Genomic DNA, 16,676 nt, shown 5'->3' on the forward strand with positions numbered 1-16,676 from the left:
TTTCTTTGTTGATTTAATTCACAAAAGTAGTTTTTTTCATTAATAAAGTAAGAAAAATACAATATATATTTTATAAGACTAATAGCTTGAAGTTTTTACCTACTGCTAAAAGTTGTAAATGTAGCGCCTCTGCCTTTTAATTTTTATATTTCTATACAAACATTTTAAGTAATGTTTTGTTTTTAAATGAACAGAAAATGTTCTTAGGTTTTATAGTTTTATATTAATGACAATTTGGTATCATTTTAGGTGTTTCAGATAACAAATACCGAAGCTTCTCTTCACTCTATATGCATCTCAGCAAAACTGAAATAATACTTTTCCTTATAGTAGGTTTATAATAGTTAGCTTGTGATTTATAGTTACATTCTGACCTGCATTTTTGTGTACTGCTTGATTGAGTGTACTCTCTTATGAGGTACAGTATATTTATAATACAGATTTGAGTGACTTTGTTCACTTTTTACCTCTCCTTCCTTGGTATCATTTGTAGAATGGATGAGATAGGCTCCTTATCAGCTTCACCATTACAGATTATCAGTTCTTATTGCTGTATAGCAGCTGAATTGTGAGTTCCAGTTCCTAGAATCAATACAAATTCCATCTTGTCTGCAGTGAATCACACTACAAACACATATTCAGAATTGAAGTGTTAGAATGGAGTTCTAGATGGAAATAATAACGAGAAGTATTCAGTCCTTGTTTTCTTTAGATGAGAGAGAGAGAGACAGTTAGAGTTGGAATTAGTAAACAGGAAAAATTCGTACTTAACTCCTGGCAATTTTTTCTACTCTTTACTCCAGCAAAATCTGAAAAATGCAGTGCATATGAAAATAGAAAAAGTAGGTCATAAATAAAGATTAAATTTTCTAAGATTATGGTATCATATAGAATTTCTTAGAAGATAATGTTATTGAACATCATTTTGATTTTTCTCATTATTTTTCTGAGCTTAATAATTTACATATATGCTTTGTGTTTGGACTGGAATAAACCCATACTGAAAAAAATTATTTTCTAGTTACCAAGTCCTCTTGCATAGGATTTCAAATCTGGAATAAGAGATCCATGTAAAATCCTTCTGTAACACTGAATTTAAAATTGTTTTTGAATATACTTTCTGCTTGATTCTAACATCACTTTGCTGTCATATTTTTCTTGAGATTTTTGTTGTTATGGTATCAATTTTCTGAATGATAGCATACCCTGCCCCAATATGCAAGTGTTATTATGTAAGATGACAGTCTATTGGATTGTTTACAATTTTTTACACTTCCTTTCTTGATTGGATAGTATACGGTGGTCATGCTTAACTTGTTTTAACTGAGACTAATAGAAAAAGATGGACATATTAAAGCTGTTTTGCAGATGAACATAGTAATCTTGGCTCATTTGGCCAATCCCTGATTTTTCCCCTCCTATTTTTATTGGTCCTTGTCTTGTGTCCATGTGGAATGGATACTTGATAGAACACAAAGAAAATTGGGACTAAGCCAGGAAATTATATAGTATATATTTACATTTGTTCATTATTATCAGATGCAGTTGTTGAGTTTATACAACATGCTATATCAAAGTTTGTTAACCATGATTTATAGAGGGGGAAATTACCTTTGCTGGTGAACCACCCAGGGTCACGAGAATCAGTAGCATATTTATTTAATAATAAGCAAACAAATAAATAAATAAATAATAAGGAAATAAACTACAATAGCTTGATTCATATATCACACTAAGCCATAATGAAATCATGTTACACTTAACATAATGAATGAAGCCAACAGCAAATAGTTTCAAACAATTTACTGTCTAAGAATAAAATATCTTTTATTCTCTGACCCTGATCCATGCATTAATTAAGGCAAAAACAGAGCAGATTATGGCTTAGTGCAATGTGTGAACCTTGACATTATATTAAAAAGTGAACCTTGCAACTGGTATACACAACAATTTGCTGAAATAAAACAGGCTCAAATGAACAGTTAAATTATTAAAAAAAACTGCAGCCACAATTTAGTAGCAAGTAAGAACAAAGCTCAAAGATCTTTAATAAACCAAATTAGCATTTAAAAAATGTTTTTCAATCTCAAAAAAACCTATATGGTGATTTTTAACTTTCTTTCCGTCTCAAAATTAGTGTTTTGTTTGGGTTTTGTTAGATTGGTTTTTGAGACATTTAATAATCCTGAACAATGGAAAATCTTTTTGTTCCTCACACAGGATTTCCAGGGTTTCTGGATATTTTAAAAGTTTCACTATGAAGGTTTCATATTTCATTGTCATTCAGCAACATGAAATTAATAGCTGATAGTAAATTGCACCTAGTGGAAACTCAAACATTCATTTCTGTCCTTAGTTTCAACATTTAACATCTGTTCTTCTCCCCTTATCTTTCATTTACCGTTTCTGTTTTTCCTTATGCTATGACATAAAAGTGGTTGCACTGAAAAGACTGCCCTTTTTGAGGAACAGACCGAAGGAAAAAGACAAAATGAAGGCCTTCTACCGTCGCTCCATGTGTAAGACTTTATGAAAGTTCAGCTTCTTTTTAAATGGCTACACTGGCATCTATTACTAACTTTTCCTAACCCTTTCCTGGACTGCACTGTTTTTTTCTATTCTGCAAGTCCTGCTTTATACAAGGAGCTGAAGCAATGTTTCTAAACACTGACACCAAATGTACATAATTATAGGACTCTATAAATAACACAAAATTGAAGATACATTTATATGCTCACGTTATGGAAATTACAGGTAGTTCCCCATTAGCTATGATAATTGAGACTGGAATTTCCATCATTAAGTAATATGGCCATAAAGCACAATGTCACATGACCATGCCACTTAATGATGTAGTTCCTGTACTTCTGATTATTTTTGTTAAGCAAGCCCAGATTAAGTGAATGTCATATGATGGCCATTTGCGACTTCCTGCCAGCTTTCCTTTGCTTGTTGGAACCTGGCAATGAGGGATAGCAAATGACAATCACGTGACCTCAATTGCTAGATGCCCAGAAGTTAGTGTGATGGCTGGAACTTTGAGGACTGATCATAAGTACCATTTATTCAGCACCATTGAAACTTTGAAAGTTCACTGAATGAGTGGTTAAGCAAGGAACACCTCTATGTGCATTTGAGCATATGTGCATTAAATTCATATGGGTAACTAGGTAGCAGGCACACATTTGCAAAGTGAATGTCATTTTTAAAAATTGTTATAAGTCTTATAAAGCCATATTTTCTTTGGGGTATTTTTAAACTAAAACCTGTCTAAACATAAATAGTAGCTTGTTTATCTTTTACTAGTTTCTAAAAGTGGGAAACAGGATGGCAAGTTTTTGCCAGTGTATTATTTTATTTTTAAGTTAAGGATTCAATATGTAGATAGCTGTTATAGAGCACATTTGATTTAGAACCTTCTCTCTAGTGTTATGCACAATTATCTATCCATATAGAAGCCTGCACAATAAAGGGCCCCTTATCATTGCCAGCACTGACTTTATATAAGCACTTGTGCTCATCTTACCCTGTTCATTACATTTATCATTACAACATCAGAGCTCCTATGTATATTTATGTAGCATTCCAGCACAAGCATGGCAGCTAAAAACATTTACAATCATCTGCACAAGAAAGCCTTGCTTTTTAACATTTTTCATTCATTCAGCCAAATGCATGTTGTAACATATATGAACATGGAATGTACCTTTCAGTATGATAATTAGAGATAAATGTGAAGCATTTTACAATGCAAAAAAAAATCATTGAATCATGCTGATTCATTTGCTTTCATTTGCATCCCAGCAATGAATGACCTGATGCAGTCCATGGTCTTAGCAGGAGGACAATGGATAGGTAGTTCTGAGCATCTGGAAGGTCCTGATGATATATCCACGGGTAAAAGGAGAAAAGAATTGGGATCTATGGCCTTCTCTACTACATCCATCAACTTTACAACTGTCAACTCTGCTGCAGGCTTGAGATCCAAGCAGTTGCTTAATAATAAAGGTATAGGTAGAAACTTTTCGGTGTGGTGTGGCTGTGTTAGCAACACTAGTGGTATTGGAATCTATTCATGCTTAATATTTCATATGATTTTTCAGCAAATATTTATAATACAGATTTATGTAGTGGGGAAAAGGTTTATATTTCTGACATATTATTTGTGAGAAGATGGATTTATTGGAGCAAAAACTTCATAGTATTTTCTAGATGATAAACTAATATTCAGGTTTTGATTTTTGTTTTCTACCTAGATACAACATCTTTTGAAGATGTAAGTCCACAAGGAATTAGTGACGATTCTAGTACAGGTTCAAGAATTCAAGGTAAGATTTGTACTTTAAATGAGTGTTTGTTATGAGAACATTAATGAAGTTTAACCAAAAAGAGTTTTGCAAATGAGCATTTGTCATTTTTGGCTGTTTTTCTCTCTTCTTTCAACTTTGCATCTCATCTCATATTTTTTTCCATTTAATCTAATAGAATTCTTCCCCACTTCCCTAATGCACTTGTTTTAAGTAAAACCTTGTTGAGTGCAAGGTTCATTTTTTTCAGTTCTTCTTCAGTTCTAAATGTCAGCGTTCAGTGTTGAGAATTACTTCGGCAATCTGTTTCTCAAAATATGTTCACTTATACATTAATTTATTTTCTTAATCAAATTTCAATTTAGATATAACCAAAGAGTACCGAATAGAAGATACAGCTATAAAATTTAATTGATCATTGAAAATTGATTTAACTCAAAACAATGCATTATTCTGAATATATTAATACTGTCTCTACATTTATATTGTTTAAGAGTACATGATGTTAAATGTAGGAGTGTTTTTCTTCTATTGGTGGCATTTCTGCATAGGTCATATCCATGTGGAATCTATTGTAAATGCCTGATACAAAATTAATTTTCTGCATGTTTTACATGCTGTTTTACCTTTTTTTTAAATTCAAAACACACATTCTATTTTTCTTGTTTTTGCTGCTCTTTTTATATCTTTTTACTGCTCTAAAGCAGGGGTCTCCAACCCCCAGACTTCAGCACAGTACTGGGCTGTGGCCCATTTGGAACTGGACAGTGGAAGTGGTGTATATATGCATGCAGCTCCAGTTGTGTAGTGATGGGCTTGTGTGCCGCTGCTCATGCAAATGGAGCTGTATATACATGCTCACCGACTGCTCACACAAAACTATCCTCTCTCCCCTCACCTGCCGGTTTGGAAAGTTGGAAAGGTTGGGGACCATTTCTGTAGGGCATTTTTTAAAAGTTGCCTATAAACATCTTTTTCTGTTTTAGGGATATTCATATTTCTACAGTAATGGTAAATTTAATGCACTTTTTTTAGTGTTTGTGCAATTTTGGAGATTTTAATATCAACACACATCTGCCACCAATTTGATAAAAATTGGAGGAGGCCTTTGCAAGGAGATGATTAATCAAGATCGTGTTGTATTCCCAGACAATGGATATAAATACTTAACATTTTTGACATACGAACCTTGTGCATTGCTTTTTTATATGAATTTCTGAAGTGCAACCTCATATACAAACTTCGTAACGAGTATTGTAAATACTAAAGTGATTACTTCCGTGTTAAAATTAACAACATTGTCTCGCAGCGCTAATGTAATAAGTTTTGTTTATTTTGCATCCACTGATTTCTGTCCTTAAGCATTTGGTCCTCTGGATTGTTAGTTATAGATTCTCATTTCTTGCCTGTACATCTCCAACATTTCTCTCACCGCTGCTGTTTAATTTCTACGTGAGACTACTAGGTGAAGTTATCTATTGCCACAGGATTAGATGCCGTCAATATGTTGATGCTACTCAATTATAATTATATATCTCAATCCTGGCCCCTACAAGGGATTCTGTTGAAATTATGTTTTGGTGTTGGAGGATGGAGGAGTCCAAATGAGGGAAAATAGGCTTCAATTTAACCTTATAAGACAAAGTGGCTATGGATTGTAAAATGCCCTAAATCCAGGGTTTTTTCATTTTATTTTATTCTAAATGAAGTTGCATTGACCTGGTGCACGATTTGGAGGTCCTTCTAGACATGTGATTGAGAGATGCACATATCCATTTTGTGTGTCAGTTCCACCGACTCCTGGATTGGGAGGCCTTGCTTACAGTCACTTATACATTAACCACCTTATGCTTGAATTGCTCCAGTGCAGTCTACATGAAGTTGTCCTTGGTAACTACTTGGAAACATTACTCATCCAGAATGCAGTAACCTGTCAAAGTTGCAGATATATGTTGATACCTCTGCTCTTTGAGAAAGCAGTTGTTACCAGTATTCTTGTATGCAATTCAGACTACTAGTTCTAACTTTGGTGACAGGGCCAAACTATTTGTGAGATAATTTATTCATTTCTGTGAATGAAATATCTCATGTACAGTATATTCTGATTTGATAGATGTTTTATGCTATCTACTGATTCTTTTACATTTAGCTTCCAGACCAGCCAGTCTTGACAGTGGCAGAACATCGACTAGCAATAGCAATAATAATGCATCACTCCATGATGTCAAAGGTATGCTTCTAAAGAAATGAACCTGTGCTTCATTCTTTATATTACAGAGAAGAATGGGTGATATTCATAGCATGAAGGAATTTTTACTATGATGATTTAAACCATTTGGTTATTTTTAAAATAAAGTTTTAAAATAGATTACTGTGCTAGAAGTATATGGCAAACAAATATAATAAATACTTGCATTTCTGTAGTCTCTATTTACTGCTCTACTTCCCTTTATATAAGTAGAATTCAAATACATCATGATATACTGAACATATCACTAACGGGGAAAGTTTTTAAAATACTCTTGATACCTCCCCCCCCCCACTAAATGTCAGGGGTAGAAAATAAAATATGCAGTCCAGAAATTACAGGTATAGCTACACTGATGGCATTTAATTTCCAAGTTATCCATTAGTAATATAGTATAATTATTCATAATAATGCTGAAAATATTGAACTTCTATGTGTATTGCTATTAATAGTGATCAAACAAAGAAAAGAATTCATAGGAGTGAAGCAAAGGAAAATGCAGACTTAAGTGGATAGAGATGATGAGAAGGAAAGGAAATATATCTCATTAGGAGAATAAAGGTTTAGAAAAGGAATGCAGATTCTCAAATCCAGGTCATGGTTGTCCCAAAGATGCTTTTCCAAAAGGCAATTGAACTTCCTTGGTTTTTTCCTTTGAAAATGTTTCACTTCTCATCCAAGAAACTTTTTTAGTTCTAATTGTCAGAACTGAAGAAGCTTCTTGGATGAGAAGCAAAATGTTTTCAAGGAAAAAAACCAAGAAAATCCAGTTGCCTTTTGGAAAAGCATATTTGGATTCAGAAAAGGAGAGCATAAAAATATTTAGATATTTCTATAGTGGAATTTATGCAAATAAGAAAGATAACATGAGAACAAAAAAAAGGAAAAATGAGAACTCATAGGAGTGAAGCAAAGAAAAAATGTAGATATAAGGGGATAGAGAAAATTAAAAAAGAAAGGAAAGATATCTCATAAGGAGAAAAAAAATTAGGAGAGTATAAAAATGTTTAGACATATCTAGAGTGAAATCAATACAAATAAGAGTAACAAAAAGGCAAAGGAAAAAAGTCTCCTATTCAAAGCTCCAGAAGCACACTACTAGGCTATCTATTTAGCTTGCTTTTTGTAAAAAAATAATAATAATCTGTGTTTAAAGCAGATCAATTACAAACATCACTGCCTCAATGAATTCTTTTCATTAGCTTTACTGGATTTTGCATCTTTTTGAGCATTTGTGTTTTTCCAATATAAATTATTCCCTCCATAAATACTATGTCAGTTAAGTATGCTTGTGTTCTAAAAGTATATATTGCTTTTTTAAAATGTTATTCAAAATATTGCAGAGAATAGTTTCAACTGCTTTGGACTGAAGAAATGCCAAAATGAGAAATTGGCATTTCTTCAGTTATTTTGTGCACAGTGTGATGTTTCTTCTTCAAATCATATTCATAGGAATTGACACTTTATATAAAGAGCAATGTATTTTTACATAAATCTTTTCAGCAAAATATTTCTTGATTAACTTGAAACTATTTTTCCATGCTTCTGTTTTCTTTTTAGTTTTATAACATAAAATATAGCGTATGGTAATATTTATTACTATGACCCTGTGATCTGGGTTGCTGAAAAGGTTTGTGTGTTGGATGTGTGTGTGTATATAAGTATAGAAAATTGGAAACTGATACTTTTAAAAGAGTTGAAGTTGAAACTTTTAAAATTAAATATTAGATGTCATAATGTAGACCGATAATGGGTAAAATTAAGAAAATACATTTTATTGTACAAATTTTAATAGGTGTTTAAGCATGTTACTGTACAGCAATTGATGTTTCAGTCCTTTTAAAACATCTAGCAATATATTGTACTTTGTTTCAAATGTACTTGTTAAAATGTTTGTAATTTATTTTACCTAAGAAAAATATCAGTGCTGTTTACTCTAAAGCAGGTGCAAGTAACAACCAAAGCAGGCCTCAAAGCCACAGTAGTGGAGAATTTAGCCTACTTCATGAGCATGAAGCATGGTCCAGCAGTAGCAGCAGCCCCATACAATATTTGAAAAGTCACACTAAGTCTAGTGTCCTGCTTCATCATACAATGTCAGAAAAAATAGATAAACAAGGAATACGGAGAATTAAAACTGAATCCCCTGGAAGTGAAATGGTTACTCTGCAGCAATTTCTGGAAGAAAGCAATAAAGTTACTTCAGCTGAGGTATGTTAAAAAGTACTTAATTTTAAGAGACATAATTTAAGCCCGTAAACATAATATGAGTTCAAGTAGATCATGACAATGTGATTTGAAATCCAGGTAAAGAAAAACAACTAACTTTAAATTTGAGAGACAGCATTCATCATTTATTAAGAATTTGAAGATAACTGAGTAGTAAAGTAATAGCTGAGATATTTAGTTCAAAAAAATACATTCTATTAATGGTCATAGCTATAAAAAGAAGATAATGCCATTATGCATGGTAAACCTGAATAAGGCTACACAAAATTAACCTCAGATTTTCTACAACAGAATAGTTATTCCCGAGCCCTAAATAATGTTTTCAGCAATTTTGTTACATTATTGCCTAAGTAAAATAGATTTGCCATAATCATTCATTGGGGCATGTCCTGCTTTTTAGAAATGAGTTGTTAAAGTAGAAGGTATCATAGGATTTTAAACTTCCTCTCAAACTCCTCTCATGTCCTAGAATTTGTCTGAAACCCTTTCACTTCTTCAGCAAGTTCCCTTTGTCCATTCAACCCCTCAAGTTCAATGCCTCCATTCAACCCATCAGCTTTAGGCTTCAATTCTGGAGACAAATGTTCCTGATAGATCTTCCCTGAAATCTTATTCTCCAAACCACCTTGCTGCTCAAAGAGAATGGCCAGATTAGCACCCTGTACCATTTCCATCACAAAATTATGAGATTGAAACTGGATTGAAACCCATTACTTTTGGGAAATTTCCCAGTTACTATAATTTCTCTAGCTTCTCTTTAGTTTTCAGGGTTTTTTATAACTTCTCACTAGTATTCAATTTCTTTGGACCTTATGGCATCTACCTCATCAAATATGATCAGCTGGCATATAGACTTAAAGTAGCTTAATGCCCCCTCAAGGCATATCTTGCATCCAAACACCAACCTTGCATGGCATTTTACTCAGTGATTCATCACCAGTCTAGTGTTTTCCAATCATAGACTATTATTCATTAGTTCATTCATTTCTCTCTCTCTTTATTAAGGAGAAGTAGTCTCTTGCTTGTTTTTCCTTTTACAATATAAGTTAACTGCATTAACATAATTCTAAGATATATTTTAAAAAATAGAGAAAATACTCTCTGAGTATACCTGCTTCTGAAATCTCATTATTTTCTCTGTGTGTTTTTTTCAATAAGGCAATTGAAGAGGCTTTACTTATTCACAATTCAGTTTTTATATTCTATAAAGATTTCCAGTGATGCACAATTATTATTTTGGCTGTATAATTAAATAGATAATCAATTCTTTATTTTTAAGCTTGTGGATTGATTCTGCAAAAAAGTACAGTAACATACTTTACAATTACTTAAATCTGGTTAGACATCTATTATGAATATAAAATGTTAATTTTGCCATTGCTACATATTCTTCAGTTTTGTCTCCTAATTTGACATAATTTACTAGGATCCTTTTTTTCATTGTTGTCTCAAATTTGTTCTTGCAGCTGTTAGTATATATCTCAGTAAATTGTGATATTTTCATTTTGGAGTATAAATAAACTGGCAATTTAGAATTAATGTTTTATGCTATGTTTTCAGGTTTCTTAAAGTAAAAGCTCAATAATTTTTTCAATACTTTGTAATTCAGCATTAGAGAAAACATTTTTTATAATATGCCATAGTTCTTCTGGAATTAGGTTTTCAGGTACAGGTAGCTAATTGGGACCTAAGCAATGTGGTTGTTCGGTGAAATGCAGGGTTTCCAAAAGGGGAGAGATGGGGGCTAGGCAGATGTGTTCAGTCTGGATCTGTATTAATTTGATGGGGATACTATGTGTTTTTTATATTCATTCTCTTTTTCTATCTATTTTTTTGCAGCTAAAGTCTTCAAGCAAAGATAATCTTTTGGATGAAGTAATGAAATTTTTTTCGGAAAATGCTGAATTAACAGGAAGAGAAAAACTAAGCAAACAGACATCAGGCAGTAGTGGTATTGTCAGATCGCAGAGTGTGAGAAACACAACAGAATTATTTGATGGAAAGTTAGGTAAGCAAGAACCTCTTGCAAGGCTCAATTTAAACAGAACAGAAGATTCTAAAGATTTGAACTTTTCAGAGACTTATGCAGGCACTAAGGGAAAGGTCAGGTCTGTTAAAGAAAATGTCCAGTCACAGCGACAATCAAAAGACTGCAATCCCTATGCTACTTTACCTCGTGCAAGCAGTGTGATTTCAACAGCAGAAGGAACTACTCGGAGGACCAGTATCCATGATTTTTTATCTAAGGACACTAGGCAGCCAATATTTGTTGATCCAACTCCAACTACAGCTGAACAAAGTATTATATCATCTTCGAGTGAGTACAATCCTCAACAACAATCTTCTATTTTTTATTATGCTCCTGATAATGCAGTTACTTTTCCCGAAAATGACTTAGCTAATATTATTACACCCGATCATTTGAATATACCTGAAAGGCTTAGCAATTCCAGAACAAAGACCAAGTTTATTACTAAAACATTTTCTCTCAGTAATGTAAATAATGATAAAATAGGCATATCATCTTCAGGCCATTTTTCCATGCCATTTTTGACACTTAATACTGAATTAGTCTGTGATGTTAGTGGATTACCTCAAACATCCATAACCAGAACAGCTAAATCACTTCATTCATTTGTAAAATTGCCACAGAAAGATCACAAACAACCTTATGAAAATCAGAAATCTGATAATGAAAAAGTAGATGTCACACAGAATAGCAATAAACTTAAAAGCCTTGAGCATACAGATCCTAATGATACTGAATCCCCTTTATTAGCTGATGAAGATACCCAAACTATTTGGTATGAATATGGTTGTGTATGATAAGTTATACAGTTAAGTAACTTTCTCTGATAAAGTATGAGTGGACTTGAAACTTAGAGCCTGCCTTATTAATTAGATAGGAAAAAAAACTAAGATTTTTATTTCCTTGAGTAGGGATGAATAACTCACCTTTTTTTTTCTTAGCATGTGAATTCTTAGCATGAGAAGGAATAAAGTCATGCTAAAGTTTGCATGAAGTATTAACTGCAATGTGTGATTGCTGCATGCCTCATCAAAAATCTTAATGCAAGCTAACTGATTTTTATCTTGTATTTATTAAAAATATGTTATGGACGTTCCTAGATGCATACTAGCCAGTTGCATGGTGCCATGCCAGAAACAACATATTAAAAGATAATTACAGTATAGCAATTAAGATTTACAGCAATTACTAATTTTGGGACAGTTTCTCTTCTCTTCAGATGCTGGAGTTTTTTGTGGATTAGATTTTAAGCCCAATTCAGCTACGTTAAATTTTGACTGGTTTAAAATAAGTAGAATTGTTTGGTTGTCCAGAATTTTTTTTATCGCTTTATAACTTATAGATCAGTTCTATGTATGTATACCCAGAAATAAGTTCCACAAAATATTTGTTTGGATCCCCCCTCAAAAAAAATTAAGTGTGCTTTATGTTTCATTGTATTCATGTCACCTGACCTGAATTGAGTCCTTCCTGTTCTTTTCCACTCAGGCTAGTAAAAAATATGGAAGGAAGTCTGCATTGTAGCTTTTAATTTATAATGTATCGTACAGAAATGTCATAGTCAGAATAATTCAGTGTAACTGTCATTTTCATACTCAGTATAAAATACAAGGCATAAAGCCTAAATGATGAGTTTAATTTAGTTTAACAATATATAAGGCAAAGTTGCACTGAAAGGACAAACCTGCTTCATTTCTTTGTTTTTTTCTGTTCTTTTCCATTCCATGCTTGAAGCACTTATGTACTCCTGTGTTGTGTTGTCTGTAGGTGTACATCAGAATTTTTATTATATAGCATTCATTTTGACATGTTAAAATAAAAAATAAAATGGAAACACACTTTCTTTTTTCTTCTTATTGAATACAATAGCTAATTAGAAAACGTCAAAATCTTTTAAATTGGCCTCAACATATTGTTTTAGTTGTGCTCAAATTCTTAATTCATTTGTTTTTCATTGTATAATTAAATCATATGTTGTATTTCAAGCTACATCCAATAAGTATACATTTTTAATATGGTATAAAATAAGGATTTCAGGAAACTTTTGTTTATGGCTACTATTGTCTCTACATCTGGGGAAAATCCTACTTCTGCTTAAAACTATGAATTGACATATGAGGTGGTTAACCTAATGGCCTTCCTTACTGTAAGGTAGCCTGTGTTATGCTATTTAAGAATCACAGCCTTTAAAAAGTCTTTGCAGAATTACTTGAAACCTATAAGATTAAAGAATGTAAAAATTTCTGTACGACCTTAATAATTGTACAGCTTACCTATTTTGCATGTCATTATAATTGGTTCACATTTCTTTTTTTCTTTTGGCCCCTTAAAGTCAGTATTTGATTTTTGGTGACAGCCTGGATTAATCCTTGCAGTTTCTTTGGCAAGGATTTTTGGAAGTGGTTTGCTATTGCCTCTTTTCTAGGGCTAAGAAAGATTGACTGTTCCAAAATCATCCAGCTGGCTTTTTCTAAGGCAAGATTCACAGTCTTTCAGCTTCTAGTCTGATGACTAGATCCGCTAGTCTAGATCCACTACAACAAATTAAATCTCTATTGCCTTATTTTAGAAGGATCTAATTTTTTGTGCATCATTAGAGAACCAAAGTTTCAGATACGTTGTTCCAAGTTGCATGGGGCCCTTGACAGCTAGTATTGCGACTCCACAAGATCATAAACTTTTAACATTATTAACAATTCCTCTTCACTCGGTGCAGCCCAGGCAAGCCAAAAGATTAGACCACCATAATTCAAGCTGACATAGCCTCCATATGATAACAGAGTTAAATGCAACTTCTTTATGAAAATTGAAATGCCTAGTTAATTATTTATGTATAGTTATTTACAGATTCAAAAGAAGAAAGCAGTGGATACACTTTAAGCATCCTCTTATTTAGTACTTTGTAAATACAATTTACAGCTTTAAGTTCCTATATCCCTGCTAAGAGTCTAACCCTAACCCTACTCTTCCTTGCAGAGATCTTATAGACTATAATATTCTTCAGTATCTTTATATGATCTATGCATTTGAAATTTCCCAACAGATTTTCCATAATACCCGGCATATAGAGAGTAAATATGCATTGAAATATCAGTAAAATATGCTTATCTGTGTGCAACATAGAGATTATGTTGTCTTCTCTACACTTAGGGATTTGGTGGAATGTACAGTTTGACTGGAGGGAAGGGATCTTTTGTATACAACTGTATCATAAAAATACTTGAGTGCTCTTCACTTGATTATATGATTCCATATATTCGCTGCCATGATTCTCTTCCATTTCATTAAAATTAAAAATGAGATTTTCAGCGTGAAATGGCATTATATTTTCTAAAAGTGGAATCTAGAATTGATTGAAAATATCAACAACATATACTATTGACTGCTGTTTACAATATATATAGAAACTCTGAACTTGTCAATGACATTTTACATTCTTTTCCTCCCCACTTCAACAAATATCATCAGCCAGTGAGAACCAGCAATTAGACTCCTTAATTTAGTTTGTGGATGGGACTGTCAAAGTGCTTCAGTTTGTTAATAGCTGATAGGCTCCTTTTGACATAGGTTTAGTACTATTCCTAAAGAACACCACATCCATGTTCAGAAGTACCCCAAACAACAATTGACAGGAGCAAATAAAGCTGTGCTATAAAACAGCAGGGAGGGAGAGAGTTATCTGTGTCCTGCTTCACTGTACAATTCCCCTGTCACCACCATGGGTTAAGCTTTGTTTCAGGCCAATCCTCATATGAAAGCCCTTTACTTAGTAGGTAAAAGGGAAAACCTTGGCTTGAAAGAACAGGATTTCTCTACTATCCAAAATGGAATGGCCCTGGCATGGCAATCAGTGTTATTACCTGCTTTAAAAGGCAGGTACTGTTCAGAACTGGAATGGCTAAAATGATTTTAAGCTGAAGCAGATATTGGGAATGAGATAAAAGCAATATGAAGCCTCTAGAAGGATGAGGGTGGGATATATCATCTCAGCAGTGACTTATGCAGGGAGATGGGAAATAGGGGCAGGGCACTCTTGGAGTTATGGGTTGAGATTGTGAGGGCCAACTTATCATGTATTACTGACATCTGGCTTGGGGGTATGGTGTTCCCTTTCTGATTTTGAGTGTGAAAGAGCTGAGAGATTAAGCAGTTTAAAAGGTGGCTAACGCACCACTGGAAGACAAGGAGCAAACCTCATCAAACACAGGCTAGAACTTCTTTTAGAGCCTACCTTGTGACAGAAAGAATGGCAAAATACTGTATATTTCTCTGTCATTATTGCATCTGCAGAGTTGTCTGGTGGCCCTATTTGGGGTAACCCAGACCCTCCTTGGAAGGAAAAATTTTGTATTTAAAAAGCTGCTGTGAATATGATAGAAATTTAAAGGGTTGCTGTGAAGAATATGCTAGGAATCTGTTAGATAAAGTTGCTCAGATTCTCTCTGTGGCGGACTCTGCTTTGAAGCAGAGCCAGTGATGGCTATGGAGGCTAGGTCTTGTATGGTTATCTGTTGAGCCTGAGGAAATGGGTGGAGTTTTTGCCTGTATTAGATGCATGCCCTTCTGGATGGTCAAGGTTGTCGAGGGGATTGGGGTCTGGTGGTGGTTAATTATTTCTTGAGAGAGAGGAGTTCTATGAGCTCTTTAAGGGTCCATTGCTCAAACCCAACCAGTCTGGATACTTTTAATCTGATTTCCAACCTTCCCTTTTTAGGGAAGATTGTTGAGAAGATGGTTGAAGTGCAGTTTCAATCAGCTCTGAATGAAACAGGTTATCAAGACCTTGGCCTAGGCTCAATTAGGATTTAGTCTGGCCTATGGGATGAAAACAGTGGGAACAGCATAGTGGCCTAGGAGTGAAGATGCTCACCTCACCACTCAGAAGATTGAAAGTTCAATCCTAAGGAGCGGCAGATGTTTCTTTATTAGGATGCAAAGAAAAAATATCTCCTGCGAACGCCACATAGGTGACAGGAAAGGCATCTGGCCAGTAAAACTGGATGATTCCAGTTGCTGTTAATGGGGGAGAGATCCAGTATATATCCCCTATTTTGTGGAGTGCCTCACAACTCAATCCTTTTTCCTGTCTTGTTTAACATATACATGAGGCCCTTGAGTGAGTAGCCATCGGATGGCTTGAGTGAGTGATACCATGGATGCCTTTTCCCAGTGTCTCAAAGCTGTGGGGAACTAGATGAGGTACAGCAGGCTTCAACTCAATCCAAACAACACTTGAGTGACATTGGGTGTTTGGATTTAGTGGTGCCAGGAGACTTCTATCATTGATCTTGGATGGGACGGCACTGCCACAGAAACACCCAGTGTATAATCTGGGGAGCCTTCTGGACTCATGGCTCCTGCTCAAAGAGTAGGTAACAACAGACCTTTGCACATCTTCAAGTTGTGTGCTAGTTGCATCCATTCCTGGACCAACGGTGCTTACTTGTCATTATACCCTCATGATCTCTTGTCTGGACTACTATAATGCACTGAATGTAGGTGTGCCCTTGAGGAGCATTCAAAAAACTTCAACTGGTGCAGAATGAAGCAGTACAGATAGTAAATGGTACCAGTTATTTGGCACTTGTAACACAACTACTCCATGAGTTGCATTGATTGCCGGAGTGCTTCCAGATACAATTATGGGTGCTGATTGTCACCTTTAAAGGACAAGGTTACTTGAGGGACCAACTCCCCAGCTGTTTTCACCTGACAGATGAGGTCCCATCAGGCCAAGAATGTCAGCTGGTAGGGCTTAGTAGACATGCCTTTTCTGCACTAGTGCCTGGCTTATGAAACATTCTTCCTCTGGAGAATGGCCCCGCCTTTCATAAAGTCCTGAAACCCTGGTTCTAGGCCTGGG

At 34.4% G+C, this 16,676-nt stretch overlaps 1 protein-coding gene across 1 annotated transcript in view; it reads left to right on the forward strand.

Annotated features, from left to right (window-relative positions):
* CCDC88A (coiled-coil and HOOK domain protein 88A) overlaps window positions 1-12,651 on the forward strand; it is a 74,123-nt gene extending 61,472 nt beyond the window's left edge. Inside the window, 6 exon segments of the mRNA XM_087717510.1 lie at window positions 2,436-2,519; window positions 3,805-4,008; window positions 4,257-4,328; window positions 6,457-6,537; window positions 8,498-8,766; window positions 10,624-12,651. Coding sequence (XP_087573636.1) covers window positions 2,436-2,519; window positions 3,805-4,008; window positions 4,257-4,328; window positions 6,457-6,537; window positions 8,498-8,766; window positions 10,624-11,610 — 1,697 coding nt within the window. The 3' untranslated portion in view covers window positions 11,611-12,651.
* Window positions 12,652-16,676: the final 4,025 nt, after the last annotated feature.

The sequence above is a fragment of the Thamnophis sirtalis genome, unplaced genomic scaffold (genome assembly GCF_051295495.1).
Source record: "Thamnophis sirtalis isolate CommonGarterSnake01/CBP01778 unplaced genomic scaffold, rThaSir2_p1.2 scaffold_6, whole genome shotgun sequence".
Lineage (NCBI taxonomy): Eukaryota > Metazoa > Chordata > Lepidosauria > Squamata > Natricidae > Thamnophis > Thamnophis sirtalis.